The sequence below is a fragment of the Battus philenor genome, unplaced genomic scaffold (genome assembly GCF_028537555.1).
Source record: "Battus philenor isolate CCGP_79_NKW_IND1 unplaced genomic scaffold, ilBatPhil1.0.hap1 SCAF_3, whole genome shotgun sequence".
In the NCBI taxonomy this organism is placed as follows: domain Eukaryota; kingdom Metazoa; phylum Arthropoda; class Insecta; order Lepidoptera; family Papilionidae; genus Battus; species Battus philenor.
The window spans coordinates 8,580,025-8,600,086 of record NW_027181693.1 but is presented as its reverse complement, the minus strand read 5'-3'; the positions used below and the strand labels follow the sequence as shown (position 1 = coordinate 8,600,086).

Sequence of the window (20,062 nt, the reverse complement as noted above, 5' to 3'; positions counted from 1 at the left end):
ACTCCATAGCTGTGTTAACAAAAAACAAAGTAAATAAAACATCAATGACATTAATATACCTTTATTTAACATGTGCATATACGGGTAGTCTACATAGTGACATTTACTGAAAAGCTATATATATAGCAAATTATTAAAAGCTATATGTTTTATGCAAAAGGAGTGTTTAATGACTATAGGTGTGCACTGTTATAATTTTAAACATATGTCTATAGATATATTGTTGATATCTTGTATTGGATAAGATCTATGTTCAAAAACTATTGCTTATTAATCCATATATTTCTATAATAAGCTTTTTATGATGAACATGCTTTTACTTTGTTATTTAAGTTTTTTTATGAAAACACTTTTAATAACCTTCGTAATATCGAAAATAAGATACAGATAAATACTTAAATATTACACTTCAGGAATGAATTGAAGAAATACAGCGAGTATTTTAAAAGTCTCAGGTTTTCTGTTATAAACAACTTTCCCACTACGAAATAAGCACTATGACATAAAATATAAAGAAGAAATAACAAGAAGTGATATATTTCTTAAATGTTTTTTTTTAAATTGTTTATATGATTTTTTCTTACTAAAATCGTCATTATTGACTTGTGACTAATTCAGCTCAATAAGGCAGTATAATAGTAAAACATAACAATGACTAAAACCACATGAACATATTGAGATAATTAGGACTTGGAGGCAAGTCTAGCTCTGCCTTCAGCGACCAGCTGCTTATTTAAATAAACATCTTCATCTGTAGAAGTGTCAATGAGGTCGAGTGTGAGAAGGGGCTCACTTGGGTTCAATGGATCCTTTCCCACTTCTTTACATATACTCACAAATTGTTGCTCAACACACAACTCTTGAAATCTAATACAGTCTTCAACAGTCCAGTCTTGATAAAGAGGGCACACATCTGTAAACATTTTAATTTTAAAAAACGTGTTACTATAATAAATATTTGTGTTTCATTAGCGACATGAGTATTAAGTGATAATATTCGCATCAAAGTATGCCTGCGTAAGTCGTAAACAAGAATTAACACCTAAGGTAAATACTCATTTACATATCGATTTATTAATTACATATTATTTGAAAAGAAAGCGGTGGATCTTATTTTGACTAGTATTTCAAAATAAAACCCTGATTACTCACCAAATAGCCTACCCTTAATAGCTTGTGGCGGCAACGACGCGGCTAAAGGTGCACCGGGAGGTACAGGTCGCAATTCCTTAATAGATATTAACGCCAAATCACCAAAATCACAGAAATAAACGGAAACCATTTCAGAGGACACTGTTCCTGCTACAGTAACTCTGTAAAACAGTTAAAATTTTTAATTTTAATTTTAAAAGAATATTTAAAATGATTTTTATAAAAGCTTTATTCAAAACAATGTACAACGGATATTCCATATTACAAAAAGAATGTTCATTTTTATAGATCCATTACGAAAAAATACTTTATTACATGCAGAAAAATTAATACTAAAAATTATCCTTCAATTTAACGAATCCATCTTATATGATAATATGTGTTTTCGATTGAATTTCTATCGAACATGCGCTGTTAATATTGACATGATTTATTTATTTCCTTAGTATACATATTACCAAGCGCTCATGATAAATTGAAAACTTATGAACTTCCAATATTTTTTTTTGTTTCTTTAAAAAGCCAAGAATATTAAAAAGGAATTACAAATGTCTACCTATACCACGAAGAATCCTTTTCGTAGAAAGCGGTATAAAGATCTCCTATTACAAGATTGGTAGGTGCATCAGCCTCCGATAGTTTTGGGCACTCAGTTTGCAATGACGCCATCATTGTGAGCAGAGTATGTTTTGTAGTGTTTGGCTGGACCTTTGAAAAAATTATTTTATTGAACTACTGTATATATTATGATTTTAAAACAATCTAAAAATAGTGAGCGACAGAATGGTGCATTTCGGGTTTTTGTATCTGATTAACATAGACAGCATTTAACAGATGTCAACATGGGAGATCCACGGTGGTCGTTTAATATTTTGGAGTTAGGAACCGAAATTGCTCTATTGCATATGCTACATTTTATCTTAATTAAACACTAATTTCATTTTGAATACTATTTAAGACAAATGTTGCATAAATGATTTACTTTATTTAATAACAATCCTGTTTAACGATGTTCCGAATAGTGACTTATTTTAATGAATAATAATAAGAATATTGAAAACATATAAATTTCTGAGAAAGAATTTATTTGTGTTGTTAAGTTTTAGTAAGCGGTGACTTATGCCGGTCCTATCGTCTTAAAACCATTAATGATAAAGGAAAAAATAATTTATTCAATATTGAAACTTTAACTAGAATTCTTATTGTACATCATCACTCCAGTATATCATAGCACGCCTTATACTCACTGGTACCTCATTTCACAGTTGAACAGGCTATGTGGTAAAAGATTGATGAAATTATTATGTATACTTACAATAAAATTCCAGGGGTTTGCGGCCATGGCGATGTAGACGTCGAAACACTCGCCGGGGGCGGGAAGGTTTGGCGGGGGGAGCACGTTGCGCTTGTCGGGTGCCGCCGCTGCCGCCGCCCCACTGCTTGCAATCCCAGCACTGCCTAGGGCTCCGCCCGACGTTGTACGGAATATGCGCTCTTTCTTCTTATTCAGCGCCTCCACATGATTAGTAGCCTCTTTTTCGCCCTCTTTTGTTTTACCGCTTCAAAAATTTTATTACATTATTACAAATTTATTAAAATAAATCCCTCAATGCAGATCAATGTTTATGTATATCGAATAAAGTTCCACAACATATCTGAGAGCTTCCTTTTCTTAGTTTTAAATCTGAAATTACAAGTAATCAATAAATAAATCTTATCATAGCATTGAAATATGTGGAACTGGGTTTCTTTTCTAATTTACATAGTTGATATTATAACGCAACTGACTTTCGGGCCGGCACTTCCTATCAGATCAGCATTCCGAACAGGCGGTAGCTTACAACTTATATTAAAATAATTAATTATTCAAACGTAAGTGTAAATCCTTGCTTGTGTGAAGATATTTTGTATTTCAATACAAATGAACAAGCAATGTATTTCGCTTTCAATTTATTATTAAAATATTTGATTGCATTCAGAGTTGTTTGTTTATAAATCAGAAATGTATATAAAATAGGAGTAGCGACTGCGGCCAGTACTTTGAAATGACTTCGGTTGTTATTTTGACGAGCTGTTTATAAGTCTTATTGGTGTATAACGTCATTCTTAGGCTTTTTGATTTAATTACAGATATCATAGCTGTGAGATGGATGCCAACCCATTTCATGTGATATTGGTACTACGTTGTCTTGTCGGCCAACACAGTAAAATAACAAATATTTTCACACATAGAATGTATTCGATAAATCATATGAATAATAAATCCGCTTCACATGTATTTCATTTTAATTTTGTAGTAGGGTAACATGTCAGATGTCAATACTGGCTTACTTTTGGAGGTAGTCATATTCCATTATGATGGAGTGATTAACGGGAACAAGGATGCGTTGAGGGCCAGAGCGCACGAACAGCTCCACGTGCAGCGGCCCAGGCGTGGTGGAAGGCAGTGCACGGCACAGGACGCTCGTGTTTAGCAGAAGCTCGCGAAGTCGCTCCGTCATATTCGCGGCCGCTCGTTCCGCGTGACCCAAACGCACTTGAATAGCCTATAAACACAATTAATGTTATCTTTACAATATGAAAAATGTTGGCCATGTATTACTTTTTTAAGAGAAAGTCCACAAGGCACGAATTCTAATTATAAGAAAAATTTGCTTTCCTCCCATCTGCTCACAAGCGCAAGGCATAGATGCGTACGTAGAACGTCGAAAACAAATGTTAATAATTGATTATTATACTTACTCAATAAATTAATATTTTTAAATTTATTAAAACAAAACTGGTTTAATTGTTCTTATAAGTGAATTAAAATTCACAATAATAATTTATTTACATGGACCATTTTTTATGGAAGTGGTATGAATCCACCTATTATGTTAAGACAATCAAATATTTAAAAAAAAATTATTATATTTTATTTATTAACATACTATAAAAAATTATATATTTTTTTATCAGTCATTGGTCTCTTTCGATAAATTTCTAGAACATATTGGGTATACGTTGGCCAATCAACACAAGAGCAAGAGGACGCGTCCGCAACGTGCAAACTATAGATTTTCCAAAGCTCTTTATTATTTACCAACTATACATACAAATTGTTTCTTTACTGGTTTTAACTCCATATTTATCGTTTACTATAGTACAATTGCCAGAAGTTCATTTGACGAAGTTGAGATGATGACAGTTGATCGACTTGTATATTGCGATATTGAGATTTATGAAATAATAACTCAAAATAAAACTACCTGCGGTGGATATGCATTGAGGGCAGGCGAGAATGTCTGCAGCGGCACGAGGGAAGACAGCGGCGCGCGCAACATGAGCCCGCTGTCTATCAGCTGCGTGCGTATTGTACCCTCGTCGTCCAGTTCGCTCACGATCGTACAGCGTACCCTGTGTGACACAAGTATTTTTAACTTCATCAACGTTTTTAAATAAATTCATGATGAATGAATTTTACTAATATATTAGGGGGACCGGAAAGTACTCTCTGTTGAAATACTTTACAGAAAAACTGTTTGATTTTTACCGCTCCGGCATTAGAAAGTTGTATACTACATAGCAAAAGGTTGTTGATAACGAAAGTGAATTATTGTTGATCAAAAATAAAAACTTGTTAAAAATGTAGTTGTGTGAATGTAACTTAAGGAAGCGATGTCTTCGTGCATAGTCCTCCTCGTCATTGCTCTTTAGTTAACCTTCTTTTATCTTATGCATAATTTTAATACATATTCTCGTCATTCCACAATTTTATTGTTATGTTCTGGCAAACGGTAATCCAGACACAATAATGTTTCTTGATTGATGCAATAAAATGGAATAGAACGGTGATCTGACCAGTCCCCGGCGAGCGTGCGCACAATATAGAGGGCGGGGTGCGGCGCCAGTGCGTGAGGCGCTGCAGGCAGCGGTCGTCGGTAGGGGCCACTCGTGAGCAGCGCCAGGGCGTTGCGGACCACCGCCGCACCGCCGGCGCGCGACACCCACACGCGCCCGTCGTCTGTCACGCACCCCACTTCCACTTCGCAAAGCTTCTGTCAACGTTAAAATCAACGTCAGAACCATAAAAACTATCAATCATTACAAAACATACACCATTCGTTCACCTTGAGATTTCAATAAGTCATTATGTCCAAGCCTTACATCCCGGGAATAGAACCCGCGATCTACGATCGAAAATCTGTCCTCTATGGCTGGGTTACACTAGCTAGTGATCATCACATAATCCCTTGCCACCTCTTATAATACGATGATACATGACCGGCTCCATTAAAGGTATGGCAGTGTAGAGCACCTGAGTGATGGTAAAGGCACCGGATATGCAGAAGTCATGCACGATCTCCTTGTTGAGATTGAGATCGCGTTGCGTGGAAGTGTCGTAGAGAACGACGGCGACGGCTGGGTCGGAGGGGTCTGTGCGTGGACCCGGCGCCGCCACCAGCACCTCGCCCGGCAGCCGTCGTTGCACCAACGCCACGCCCGCCTCGCTAGCGGCGAGCTCCTCCGCGCCCTCCAAGCGGCACAAGATCGCCTGAAACGAACGCGACCTAAATATCTAATCTTTAACATGTTTATTTTAGAATTCACATTTAAAAGTTCTTTATTCAACATACTTAGATTAGATCTCAAGTTGATGTGCAGTTGTTTAATACCTGTCAGGATGAAAGACCTCAGACCTGAGAAGAACAGCTGAAAGAAACTCAGCGGGACTATGTATTTTTTAAGATTCTCAAATATTCATATATACATATATATATATATATATATATATATATATATATATATATATATATATATATATATACATACATATATATGTATTACGTAAGATTACGATTTAATTAAGTATTGTGAATAAAATTTCAAAAAAAATGTCACTCCAAGTCGACAAATCTTTTTAACGCAAATTTTATTAAAAAAAATTATTCAAGCTATTGTCCTATTCTTTTAATTAAAATATATCGTAACGTTGAAAAGGATAAAAACTAACTCTTACCTGTGCTGGCAATTTCCTAAACTGAGGTTCTAGTATTTTTATTTTATCCAAATAAACAGTCTCGTCGTCTCCATGGTCGCCTAAGAAAACTGTTGCAGTTTCGTCACCTATTTCTAAAATCATAGCTCGTTGCCATCCACCATCATCGAGGTTAACTGCATACCTGTAATTAGTTTTACATAATAAATTAATAATTTATGAAGCTATAAATTCTGATTAACACATTTTACGTTAGCAACAGTCAAATATATAGGCATTAAATCTGCTTGTATATAATAAAGCAAATGAAATTCATGGATCATTTAGTACCATTTTAAACATGCATTGCAAGAGAAGTGCATTTGAAACATTTATCTTACAAAATCTTACCAAGCCTTTTTAATAATCATTGATTTATCCACTGAAGCCCCCGACGTTTCATAGTACTGCGCCATATCCGCTAATAATATTTCGAACTTGTCCTAAGAGAAAAAAATATTATTTAAACAAATTTAAACATTTATTCAAAAATAATTTTTTATTTATTTTTGAATAAATGTTTAAATTACATATATTTGATTTACACTAATAAATAATCCTGTAGGAATTTTACACAACTTACACTATATTCCGGTCCAATAATACGAAGCCAAATTTCTAAGGTGGAATTTGCGACCGTGATAAATACATTCCAAAAATCTTCTTCAGGAAATTGAAGAGCTGGAAGGTCACTGTCTATTGTGTCTTCTATAACATCAATCAATGGTGATTGAGGTTCCTAAAAAATAACGTATCATTCATTTTTTTTTTCTTTTGTAAGTAAAATTAAAAATCTCATACAGGTCATGGTAGAATTAACCCTAAAATAATGGATTTGAACCCGGAGATGATCAGAACGAAGTATTTGGCGGAGCTAGAGCCGACGATATTGGATGCTACAAGTTCATTTGAAATTCCGCAGGACTTTGTCACTGCACTCGGCTTATCCTGGGCTGCTTTCTCTGGACCTTCGGATACATGAAGCACGTGTTTTTTCGGCAAGTGGTAGGGGACAAGGACCAGAAGTTACCGGTCAGCTATTTGAGACTTACACGCCCGTCTGATCAGTTTGGTTCAGAATTTTTCTGCCTGGAGTTAAGTGAGGGGGCAGACCCATTTGCCACCGCGGCTGACGATCTGGTAATTTATACCAACCGCAGTCCACACAGTATAAGGTGGGTGTGGCGTTATGCGTATGGTACCGCCGCACAGCTATATGGTAAGATGCTCAAGTTGGGCAGCTTCTGCGCTGTTTATCAGGCAGAGTTGCTGGAATAAGGTACGCGGCCAGCAAGTCGTCGCAAACATGGGCGACCCTGAGCGACTCGCGCTCGCCCCAGAGACAGTCGCACGATCGAGCACACTTCATCACTTAGCGTTAAGATTGAAAGAAAATATTATATAAGCAAGAGTAAAAGAAAGGAATGTCAGGTTATATTGTGTAAAGGCGCACGCGGGGACGGAGAAGAACGAAAAGGGCGGACTAGTTGGCAAAGCACGCGGCCAAGAGTAAAGTGAGACCGGAAAACGAGAGATGGCTTATCTCATTTGTTTAACGACAGCTTAGGCCTTTTGCATTGTTTGTCAAGTTAAGGTGGACACAGTTCTGGTACAAATGTTCACAGGGTATGGGGGATTCGCAGAGAACCTGCTTAGGTTCTAACTCTGAGAAAGTATTAGGCGCTGCGCTGTAAGAGCAAAATACCAGTCTCGGTTAGCAGAGAATTCTCTCTGAGAGGAGGAGAACACGAGTGAATAAAGAGGAGTGTCGCCTGACCTTTTTGAAGTTTTACAGAAAGAAAAGGTATAAAAAGTAATGAATAAATGAAAACAACAAGAATAATTAAAATAATAAACAATAACAATAAAAAAGTGAAAAAGTAAAAAAAGTGATATGTATGTAGAATGCAGGGGGCTTGCTTGTAGAAATGTAAACTAAGTGCGAAATAGATAACAAGAATTTAAACACGAATTAAAAATATTAATGGTTAAAAAATGACTTGAAAGGCGAAGGAATAAAAGATTTTGTAAAGGAAATTAGAGGAAAATATGAAGGACAGGAATTTGAATGAACAAGGAAATTAAATAAATATATTTGAAAAATTATAATATACTGCCTGCCTGTATGCTCTAGCCACCGGTTGAATGAGAAGCCCAAAAAAGAAACCCTAAAGTAAAAAATAAAATATATTTGTAAATGTCGCAAATATAATATATTATGATACAGTTCTAACTCACCTTATTATTTGGAAGTAGAACTAAAAGACCATTAACCAATCTGTCTTTTGATATTCGTGGACAATTTTCTATCAATTCTTGCCAATTTTTGGGTAAATTTTCATTGTATTTTTCCCTGAAAAGAGACCATGTTATATGCATTGCAGATATACTTTTATAAATGTTATCATTGTCAATGCACAGTTGTAACTCAACAATGTTTTTCTAATGACATAGTTGTCCAAATGGAATATACTAGTAAGGCATCTTTTTTCCTGTTGAGGAATTTCTACATGAGATACCTATTCACTGTGGGGCAACGAAAACGTCACGCCCAACTGTTATCGGCTAAATCAACACACGGACTACTTTCGATGCCTGTTGTCAAAAAATTGATGAAAATTTTGTGGATATTTTTAAAATGAATATTTAATATTGTTACATGAATCCTGTACATGGAATTGTTATAAAAAATTATAAATTGTTACTGAAACTGTTAAAAACGTCAATTTAAAACCTAAGACAACTGAGTACTCTGCCACTCCGTCGACACTTATACGACACTTACGTGACATATTATATGAAATTAATAAATGAACATGATGAATATTAAACACGACATACCTATACATGTGCGGCACGATGCTGGCCCACAGGCCGGCCTTGTGCTCGGCGACCAGGTCGGCGAGGCCTGCGATCGCACGGCTGTTGTTGGAGTAGGGCAGACCGCTCACTTCTGAGCCTTCGATAACAGCCAACAACTTCACCGCCGCCACCTCTTTCGCGAGCTCTTCCGTTGGTGTCGAGTCCGGATACGAAGACACTCCGTACGAGTTGCCAACCTGTGACGACGTTAAAGATTATTATTTTTATATTTTATGACTCCAGTATTTAAACTAAAGGTTCCCATATTTTTCTCATAAACCACTTTCAAAATTTTGCTGGTTCCGGTGTACTCCTAGCTATATTTCCATATTCCCAATTAGTTGACAACAACCAAAGATTAAATCTAACTTTAAAAAATTATGTTTCGGCTGTTCCAACGGTTATCGAAAAAAAATATTAGTGCTGCGACTAGATGTTAAAAACTAATGTTGGCCAATAAAAAAAAGGAATTCCATCCAACTTTATTTATGACATATACTCACAGTACAAGGAATCAATCAATCCAGACTTATTTTATTGAGACAATCTCCCGTTAGATTTTAGTGGAACCCTAATAACGAATTGTGAACCCTCAATTATTTTCACACCAAACGGGATCACTTTGAGAACCAAGGATTTAAATGAACAAACATTTCAGTAATAAAAGAAAGTAATTATTTTATTTCTATCTTAAGAGTAACATATGCTTATTTAGTGAAATACAATTCATGAGCTAAAAATCTCCAAAAAAAATATACTAACTCTCACTGTACAATTGTAGCTCACAGGACCTTTTTTAGGTCGCAAATCACACACTTTATAGACAGGCTGGGGCAATCCTAACTTTTTACAAGTCCACTCCAATTTCTCGAATGAAGATGTTGAGTCCGGCGGTGGTTCCAAATTATAAGCTGGCGCCACGTGCGACACAGGATCACTGCTTTCCTTTGTGTATAAATTCATAAATGTATTATTAGAACCATTTAATAAAGTAATCAAAAATTTAAAAAAAAAATCAAACAAGAGACACTCGAGATTTCTATCTATGATTGCGATGTATTAATACTTAAATATTTAAACATTTAATAAAACTGAGACTTTGATATATATTTTAAAAACTACTCTCTAAAAACGATAATGAATTATTAACTAAAATAAAATTGTAACCACCCTGATCTCTATGCTTGAGCCTGCAGCCTACTGCAATGTTCTGCAGTAATGATATTGTTAAAATAGACACCTAATTTTTGTAATACAAACAGATATGTAGTGATATGATATTTTTATGTATACAATGATTTCAAATACAATAAAATTAAATTTGAATTATATTCAAAATTATTTACTAAATTTGTAATTTCAAAGATAGAAATAGAAGATGAAATGCCTATCTAATTTACAGTGCATTGCTTTATTCTTATTTACATGATAAGAGTTTCTTAACTTTAGGATGGGTAAGTCCATATATTGAAAATATATAATCTAAGCATACATTATATTTTAAAAGAAATGTATTATTAATCCCCTATATATTCTAGTCTCTCTATCTAGTCTCTATATAGTCTTGGTAGAAAATTATTTACTACAAGTTGCCCGGACAGAACTTGTACCGCCAGATGGAATAGGGCTGTTGCATTCTAAGAGAAAAATTAAATGAATATGTCACATTTCAGTGATCATTTAATTTATCGATTAAATATGAAATAAATTAATTAACTTTGTAGACATTAGTTATTAGACATTATTAAGTAGACATAAGTTTTAAAGCACTATTTTTAAAAACTTTGGAATTTTATAATAATAATAATTGTGAAATTTATAAAATCGTTAGGATCGTTCTTAAGTTATATTTAAGAAAAATAGAGATTCATTTATATATATTTATATAGGCTATTTTGCAACATCATTTAATAAAAAAACCAATATAATTTATTAAATGTAACATACTGAAGGTTTTTATTATATGATAATTAATGCAAAAAATATTAATGTCTCATATAAAATATCTGTTATATTTTATACTAACCACAGGAATATTGTGAGCTGGCAGTTGCAACGGTATTAGATCAACCGTGTTTAGACGATCTCTTAGATTGGAGAGCCTTTGCGACGCCGATATCCTGCAGCCTCTATTGTCAGTCTCTTTTTCGTTACGCGTGGAATGCTTCAACTGTAAAACATAGTTATTCTTATGACTACCTTATTTCATACGTCTCTTAGATTTAATTAGAGTTTCATTCTAATGACGCAATACATTTAATAGTAAGGTTATGTAAATAATGTTTTATCTAGTCTATAAAAATCTTTCAACATTCGATAACATTTTTAAGTTCGTCCAATTGTAATTTGATTGAATTTACATTAATGATTTCTTTTTTCTGAACATCCTTCATAGAATCCTCTGCAATATGCGCAGTTCAAACGTAATATAACTATTACAAAATATGACAAACGTTCTTAAAACAAAAAAGAAAATCAAAAAGGTTAGTAGATTATGGCACAAGAGAAAATTTCGTGGTATCAATGCTATAACATAGTGAAAACGCCTATTTTTTAGGTATGCTCGACACCCATTAAAAAAACATTTTACACAAGAAGATCTGTATAGAAGTTTACAATCATGAATTTCTCTCGAGAATAGCCGCTGTTAGTAAAGGAAACAACAACTCCCTAAAAAAATATCGATAAAAACAAAGAGTATTCTTACGTAATGAAATCTTTTTATAGACATAAAAATAATAACATTACCATGGTTAGTGAATGAAGTTTTACTATATTTGAAATTCAAGAGAAATTAATAATAAAAAAAATTCCAACTGATTAAGTAAATGGCAAACTATAAAAAATATCTTTTGTTACAATTATTATATTGCTTGTTCGTCGTTTCACTTTTACATACCCAAATTACAATTTAGATTTGTTAATGTAAAAAAAATTAAACTTCTTATGTAACAAAACCCTATTACGAGGTATCATTTGCAGACGCAGATTTTTCTGACTTTTATATATGTTGATACATCACATACTACCAAACACTTCTTTTTAATAATATCAATTATAAGGTGCCTAAAAACTAAATGTTCGGCTCCGTCGCCTGTAATTTTTATTTTTGTTCTTGATATCACTAGGCACAGAGCAATTTAAATAGAAAATTGATTCCGCGAGTTCGAGGAGCGATATACCTAAAACGATTTGCATCAGAAGTGCTATTTGTACAAACCAAGAAATAATTTTTAGTTTAGTCTTTAACCAAACATAAAATAAGATGAATTCAAAATGATATTACAAAGTTCGTAAAACGAAAAGATGAATTCGGCTAGGACTTTTTTTTACCTAAGATGCAAATACATTAAGGACCTTATCCTCCATTAAATGTCGAAAGAGGTCTTATTAATTGACATAAAGTATCTACCCACTGCACGGCATAGGCCACCCAGCGACTCACCGTGATCTTGACTATATCGTCAATAAATATTTAGTAAGACTTCTACCTACAACCCTTGATCTAAAGTAATATACCTCAGTTTTTAATGAAATTACTTCTCGTTGTGATGTACTGCCTTTAGAAACGTTAGTAGCAAATTTCTCTGTCTGTTCCATACTTTTATTCGTTTGTTTCGAATGGTGCTGTAATATTTTCGTCTCGTTCGTTTTGTTGTATTTATTAAACTGTAAAAAAGCAATTTATAGATTATAAACTTCACAAAAATAAAAAAAAATTGCAAAGGTTATAACAAACACGAGTATTTTACTTACTTTAAATATAAATATTATGTTGTTTGGATAACGCAATGATTTTTCAATAATGCTTGAAAAAATGGTCTACGTGGGCTCAAAAATTGTCAAAAAGAATAGACCCGCAGTAGTCGATCTTGCAAATACTATTATAATTAAAAATATCATAAGAATATCTGGTACACGCTGTCTCGCTGTTCTTTCAGTAGTTTTGATGGTTACTATTTTCATGTTAGTAGGTTTATTATTTCCTTAACAAGGACACAGGTTAAATCTGTGATAGTGTATGGTAGACATAACTTTAATATTTTTAATTTTAACATTCAGCCAAGTCTTTATTATGTATAAAGCGTGCACTTATTGGGAATAGAACCTATCAACACTCTTGACTAGGCTACCGACTTTTGTTATAGCGTATTCAGTAGAGGTTCGTCATCATCAACATGTATACCGATCGACGCCCATTGCAAGACAGGCCTGAACCAAAATTTGCTACCGTGATTATATCATCGGTGTACCTATTAGTCCGTTTTCGCCTCACGAGAGCCTTTCGGCCTCAATGGCCATTGTGGTGCCTCTGCACCCTGTATCCTCTGGTTATAATTAAATTCTATATATAAACACCTACCTTGTTGCCGTTGTTGCTGTTATATGGTACGTTGGATTTAACTCTGTAATATTGTTTTGAATATTGATTTTCGTAATTTGAGGAATAATTAGACGACGGTGCGGGTTTTCTCCACGATCCTTGTTTTTTAGGAAACCGATTCTAAAAAATTTAAAATAATCATGAAAAGTTCAAAGTAGTTTTCACATTGCATGCGTAGCATCACATAGCCTGTCAATTTCAATATAATTATATTTTTTCCAATTCGACTTTTTTTGCAATGAATCAAAAACAGTAACAAATCAAACTATATAAACATTAATACATAAAAATTAAATATCTTACCGGGTAACTCAGTTTTACATTTGTTTTTTTACTGGGTTTCTGTCGAGCAACCATTGTGGCAATATGTTGAGTTTCTTGACTTGCAATAGCATCAACGTACCATTCACCGTTGACTTGTGTTATTTTAAAACCCGGAACATCTTGAAAGAGTTTTTCTAATGATGGATACCCTAGTTTTTTGAAAGGTATCCATTCGCCTTGTAACTCTCTGTAGTCACCTGAAAATCATTGCTTTATTATTAACGGTTGCTAAGTACATTTGATATTCCAGTTTTGTTTTCAATACAATATTCACTTACGGTTGCACTGTTTTATGGTAAGAGCTCCTTTAACTGATATTAGGGTTGCCCGCAGTGCTTGAATTACTTGGTCTTTGTCAGCCATTATGCAGGTGACACTGAGAACAAAATTAAAAATTATTTCTAATTTTAGAAATTTAACGTCTTGTAAGTGTGACTTGTATGGCTGAGCGATGAAAATACCTTAGTACCTGATGTTTTAAAATACAAAATACCACTTAGCAATATCTTATGGGGAGCATAATGAACTAGGGCATGCCGTTTAAAGGCCCCGTAATTTTTCTTGTCGCATTATTCAAACGGCACACAGTAATGTTTCCAGTCTTTTGAATGTATGATTTTATACAAATAACCTTAGTAGTCTGAAGCGCTTCAAATCAAACGTGCAACCTTTTCTTGGGACCCGTCGTTAATTTATCCCTTGTCTTTTGTTTACCACGAGATAAGAGAGTCATTCGCCAATGTTACATATTACAAAGTGACTCATCGATCCAAGCTATTGATACAGAATCCTGCACAGCACTCTCGGTACGACCCTTTTTTTTACCCGACTTACACTCCCCGTCGGTGGAGGAGGCAGAGCGCGCTTAGCCACTCTTAAGATAGGGAAGGTTGAGGGCTTTCTAGAAACCCATGACTCTGCTACGTGATATAATTTAACCGTACCGGATGCTCCAGATTGACTAGACTCAAGGGCCCCCTCGAGGACTGATTCCGCAGATGCGGGTGGGCATAGCGCAGAGGGCGCTTAGCACAAAAACTCTCTAGCGAGCCACGGTTCGGACCATTACATGCTAAAGCTTAACCGGACCGGACGCTTCATGGAGTGACGGGGTTCACGGCTCTCCTCGAGTAGATCTCGCCTTGGGCTGTCACTCTTCGACAATTTTCGCTTCACATCCTGACTCAAGGGCCAAATCTCATTCAAATTCAGAGAGCCTAATCTCCACTTAGTTGCTATTACCTGGCTAACATTGCTACCATTTGGAAAGCGGTTGTGGTGAGAGAAAAAGTGGCGGAAAGAAACTACAGCAACGCTTCTATCTAGAATAGGGATTGGCGATCGCTGCCACACACGAGCTGACCTATTTTGCGACGTGGCCGGTATAGTATGAGACGGGAGTTGACATTCACATCGACTAATCGGGGGAGATTGTACCTTCATCCCCGAACAAAATAAGCTTTTAGTAGATATCACTACGTAGCTAATGAAATACACGCAAATCAAACCTCCTAGCCCTTCAGAAAGTTTATTATTTCTCATTTATTAAGAATAGTCAGATTATCACCGTTCTTCAGTAAATTTATTATAAAAACTTTAACTTGATTATATTACACTTTGTGGTACACGTACAAATTTATTGCACATTTTATTAGGTAATTCACGACACTATTAAAAGCATTCAGTTTTGTCTACGGTAATGTATAATAAAATGATTTAAAGTAATAGTTATCTAGAAATTTAGATAGTTTATTTAATTATTTGTTTATGTTTAACACATTAACTTAACCGTAATATTTAGCTAAGCTATTAAATCTTTACTAAGTGCCAAATCTAAATGAAATATAACAATTATAGTAAAAATAACATAATCATGAAAAACATAAACGCAATAAATTTTTGAATTCATGATAAAAATACACTTACTAGGTTATAATAGAACTTTCGTTGAGTTAGATAAGCAAAAAAAGTAAAAACATGGTTGTTCACAAAAAAAGTAAGTAACATACTTTTAACTATATTTGAAGTGAAATTGCAAGAAATGCAAGTTCAAATTAAAAATTCACACAAAAATTTATAATATTTACATGAACCCATTTTTATACAGTCACTTATAATCCACTACTAAATTTAGATAATTCTCTTAACGGCGTACAAATTTCATACGAATAATACATTATTTTTACATAAAGATATCAGACACGTCAAATAATTTTAATCTTAGCTAATCAAAGAGATTGCTGTTAACTTACCAAAAATTGGAAGAAGGAAGGGCAGTCAGAGTGAATGCATAGCAATCTTGGAACTCTTCGTAATATGTCTTTGGAATAAAATCCATATTGCGGCGTAAGCTTTGTATCACTACATTATGTTTAACATTAAAAGGAAACTGCAAGTTTTTCCTATCAATTCCTTTCATATTTTCGGTTCATATCAATTTTAGAATGTATAAGTCGCAAAATGACCCGTTTTTTGCAGTACGCAACGATAGTGACCAGTGTTCAAGATTGAATAATAGAATTTACTAATAAAGTCGAGCAAGCATTACGTACATGCATTTATATGGATTCACAAGTTTCTATTGTCATGTACTTATTTAAATAACTATTAATTTTCACTTCGTCTATAATTATAACACTACAAAATGTATATAAAAAAAAACATTTTTGAAAGTAGTCTTTCGTTTATTTTTTGGAGCACAAACAATTTATATAAAAAAAATAAATATAAAAAAGAAAATGCCATGTTTAAAAACTACTGACTACTTTTGCGATAGACACAAATCTTCAGATTTGTATATGTGTAGTAAGCGGGTAATTATACCCTTCATAATATAGAATAGTGTAAAAATCTTACAGAAAACTTGTGAAAGACCACTGTATTATCATAATTCATATTTCTCTGGCCACAAATTTTTTTTACGAACAATGTCAATAAATGCGGTAGAATTTAGTCGGACCCTTGTAATAGTGATATATACATTTTTTTATATTTATAAGAATACCGATACGTAAAATTGTATACAATAAAAGGTTGTGCCGTGACTCGCAGCTCATATAAGAAAAATCTATTTCAAATAGCGGCAATCGTTCTTCCAATAGCCTACACACAGTAAACGCAATACAAAAAATTGTAAGAAGAACACCTCAGCGATATATATGAGAAATAATAAAAAAAGAACAAATTGCTATAGAAAGTTTTTCCTATACTACTCTCTTTTATACTGAAGCTCCTATTTAATTCTTCTCCCCATAGTAATTTTTTGAGGCGACAGCTCCTTCAAAATAAGTTTTTGTGCTTTTGGCAAGTTAGGGTTCAACCATACTATTTGAGATTTATTGCGAAATAATTTGTCGCCATCTTTGGAGACATATTACTATAACATTCTAATGAAGAACACTTGGTTTTGAGTTTATCATCTAGGATATTAATATTTCTAAAAAACATAGGACAGTAACCTCTCATTATAGGTTGCAGAACACTTCAATTTAGTCTGAAATGTTAAAAAAACTGCTAATCTTATACATTATAACCTACACGATTTCTACCTTCAGTTCCAACCAATTGATTCATAATAAAATAAATGTTCCTTTATAAAAAAACACTAAATACTATTTATCTCAACATCCATGATTTTTTTCTCTAGAAATGCTTTTCTGTAACATCCAACAGGAATAAGAGTCTTAATTGATTCATGTGTTAAGTAGATACATCACAGTTTTTTTGTAAATTTAAAACACTCCTTGACAATTCACTTTATTCCGAGACCCTGCCTCTCTACCCTCATTACCAAATCTGAGTAACAGTTGGAAGCAAGTAAAAAACCTATTTCCAATCCCTTTTAACTTCATTTACTTATCACATTATAAATCTTATAACTGTTGCATTGCCAAAATGTTTGTGAAATATTGATACTTGAGATTTGCCTATAGAATTCATTCTTTCTACATAAAAGTATTAATTAACATAAAAAAGTTTTAAGAAATAAAGTTTAAAAAAAACTAAAGTCAATGTTTGATGCTTGTTAATAAAACAAATACAGTTAATTTGACATAACAGAATTGATTAATGTACTATACTATATTAAGCTATAAATATGTATCTAATATTTTCTAAGAATGACCCTTAATGAACTGTTATTAAAGACTTGATTCTAAAATGTTTATGTCATCAGCTTGTTCGTGGGAAGGCAAAGTTACTGGTCAAGACAACAACCAAGTGCCACTTGGTGGGAAATTTTCTGTGCTTAGTTACAGATATGTCATCAATCACCATGCATCTTAACAAGAAAAAGATTACTTGCAAGCTATGATATAATAAATTAAGACTAAAAGATGTTACTTGCAGAGAACCAGGCTTGGCGTAAGTGGTGGTGGCACCATATAGTTTTGCCGCCCTTCTGCCAACAAGCACCCTTTCCTTTACCTTTTCCTAAATTTACAGATTGTGCTCTCCTAAAAGTTATACACTTTAATCTATAAATGTAGTAATAGGTGAAGGAAGGGTCCTGTCCTCAAAGTATCCAACATCTAGGTGATAGGGACCTATTTGGGGTATGTCTTGCCCCCACTATCTTGGACAGCAGTACTCTTTAAGGAAAATGACCCGTATGACTGATTTTCCAAAAAGGATATCCCTCTCAGTAATCCTTGGAACTCTAATAACTGAGTCAACATGTGGCAAATTAACCATAGTTTTCACCATAAAAAACATAAACCTTGTGTGTACAACAAGTTTAATCTTAACACTAAATGTAACCAGCTAAAATATAACATACCATCAGGTACAACAACAACTCAACAATATGGATCAGATTCACAATTACTAACTACAAAACCTGTCTGATTTACAATATGTTCATACTTCAAAATCCTAGTAAATAATTCTTAATTTTTGATCTACAGAGATATGCAATGTCTATTGATGAATCTCTAAGAAACATTTATATTCCAATATTCCATTAGTAAGCAAATAATAGGTTTGGTATATCTTTAGAAGACAAGTCTTCTTTATTGTTAAGAGCTGAGTTGAACATCCCTAAACACTTTTTGGGCACCTTCCTTTATCTGCTTCAAATGGTCCATTAGTTAGCAGGCTCAATAGCAATCAAATGTGGCCAGTTGTTATAGCTATATGTTCTAATTGACTTTCTAAGAAATGTACCAGCCATGGCTAAGCTAATAAAGTAAAGTAATATAAAAGTAGCAAAGATACAATATTACATCTATTGTAAATATTATGTGCCAACACAATTGCTATGCTATATGAGTAGAACTTGCGAGAAATTTGATTTTGCATTGATAAAAATAGAAGTTAATGTTTGATATATATTTATATTGTCTAAGTACTGTATTTAAACACATGTATTTTATCATATATGTGTGCACATGTTATCAATCAAAATTCTTGATCAAAAATTAGAACTTTATTACTACATACCTACCAGATCGATTGCAAATATTGTAATAACTCTCCTTTACTCCAAATTTAAAGAGTATTTTAATAAATAAGTTTGCATGACGGCTACACTCGTAAGATTAAGTGATACACATCTGTTTCTGAAACAATAATTAATATATAAGAAATCAGTTCTTAATACTAAATGAATACTGTTCGCGTAGACAAGAGAAATCAAAGTGTTTCATCAAACTTGAGAGGATGCAATCCTTTCTGTTTACCTTTACAATTTCAACCATTAAAGTACTTAAGGTAATATAAAAAAGTATTATTGATACTTAAATATTAATTAAAGTGACCACTAACTTTCAATAATGCATTAACTGTTCCAGTAGTTTGCTTTTTAAAAAGTTCAAATCCAAGACAAGACCAACTAAGCTACTTTTACTTCTTACTTGACAGCAAATTGACAACCTGACGGAATAGAGATATAGTTTGACAACTTCGATATGTTTTATTTTTCGTCATAAGAGCTAATGTAATATATACCTAAAATATTTTAGTCTAAATTTATACTTACAACTTTCTTAGTTATTTAATCGTAAACTTAATTTACAATTACAATAAATAAAATTATAAATGAATTATGTTTTTCCATAATCCTGTTCATAATCTGCAAGTACGCATCTTTCACCATTCCCTTTTATTGATTTTAACTTTTTTATTCTTTCTTAGATAAATGGGTCTAGGAACCCTTCAGGATATAAAAATTCATTCATTTGCAGTATTTCTAATTGTGTAAATTGTTGTTAATTAATTTAAATTAGGTTTTCTCAGTTTCATGTGTTTAATCGATTAATAACTCAACATTTTATAAATTACTGTTGTATACAAATTATTGGTTTTAATCAATAAACACGAAGGAA

At 33.4% G+C, this 20,062-nt stretch overlaps 1 protein-coding gene across 4 annotated transcripts; it reads right to left on the bottom strand.

The window, feature by feature from the left end:
- Positions 1 to 65: 65 nt before the first annotated feature.
- tapas lies at positions 66 to 19,589 on the bottom strand. 4 transcript variants are annotated; one of them, XM_068770511.1, is made up of 21 exons: positions 19,503 to 19,589; positions 19,179 to 19,297; positions 14,018 to 14,115; positions 13,719 to 13,936; positions 13,395 to 13,535; positions 12,551 to 12,700; positions 11,058 to 11,201; positions 9,794 to 9,976; positions 9,011 to 9,228; positions 8,408 to 8,522; positions 6,753 to 6,908; positions 6,521 to 6,612; positions 6,152 to 6,314; positions 5,450 to 5,686; positions 4,993 to 5,189; positions 4,401 to 4,548; positions 3,484 to 3,698; positions 2,468 to 2,711; positions 1,709 to 1,860; positions 1,153 to 1,313; positions 66 to 913 (listed from the first exon to the last, which is right to left on the bottom strand). In XM_068770511.1, the coding sequence occupies exons 3-21, from the start codon at positions 14,100 to 14,102 to the stop codon at positions 684 to 686; spliced, it is 3,249 nt and encodes a 1,082-aa protein (XP_068626612.1). In that variant the 5' UTR covers positions 14,103 to 14,115; positions 19,179 to 19,297; positions 19,503 to 19,589; the 3' UTR covers positions 66 to 683. The 4 variants fall into 4 exon arrangements, with proteins under 4 accessions (XP_068626612.1, XP_068626613.1, XP_068626614.1 ...); XM_068770512.1 differs by having other exon boundaries at positions 19,183 to 19,297; XM_068770513.1 differs by lacking the exon at positions 19,179 to 19,297 and having other exon boundaries at positions 19,503 to 19,585.
- Between the last annotated feature and the right edge of the window lie 473 nt (positions 19,590 to 20,062).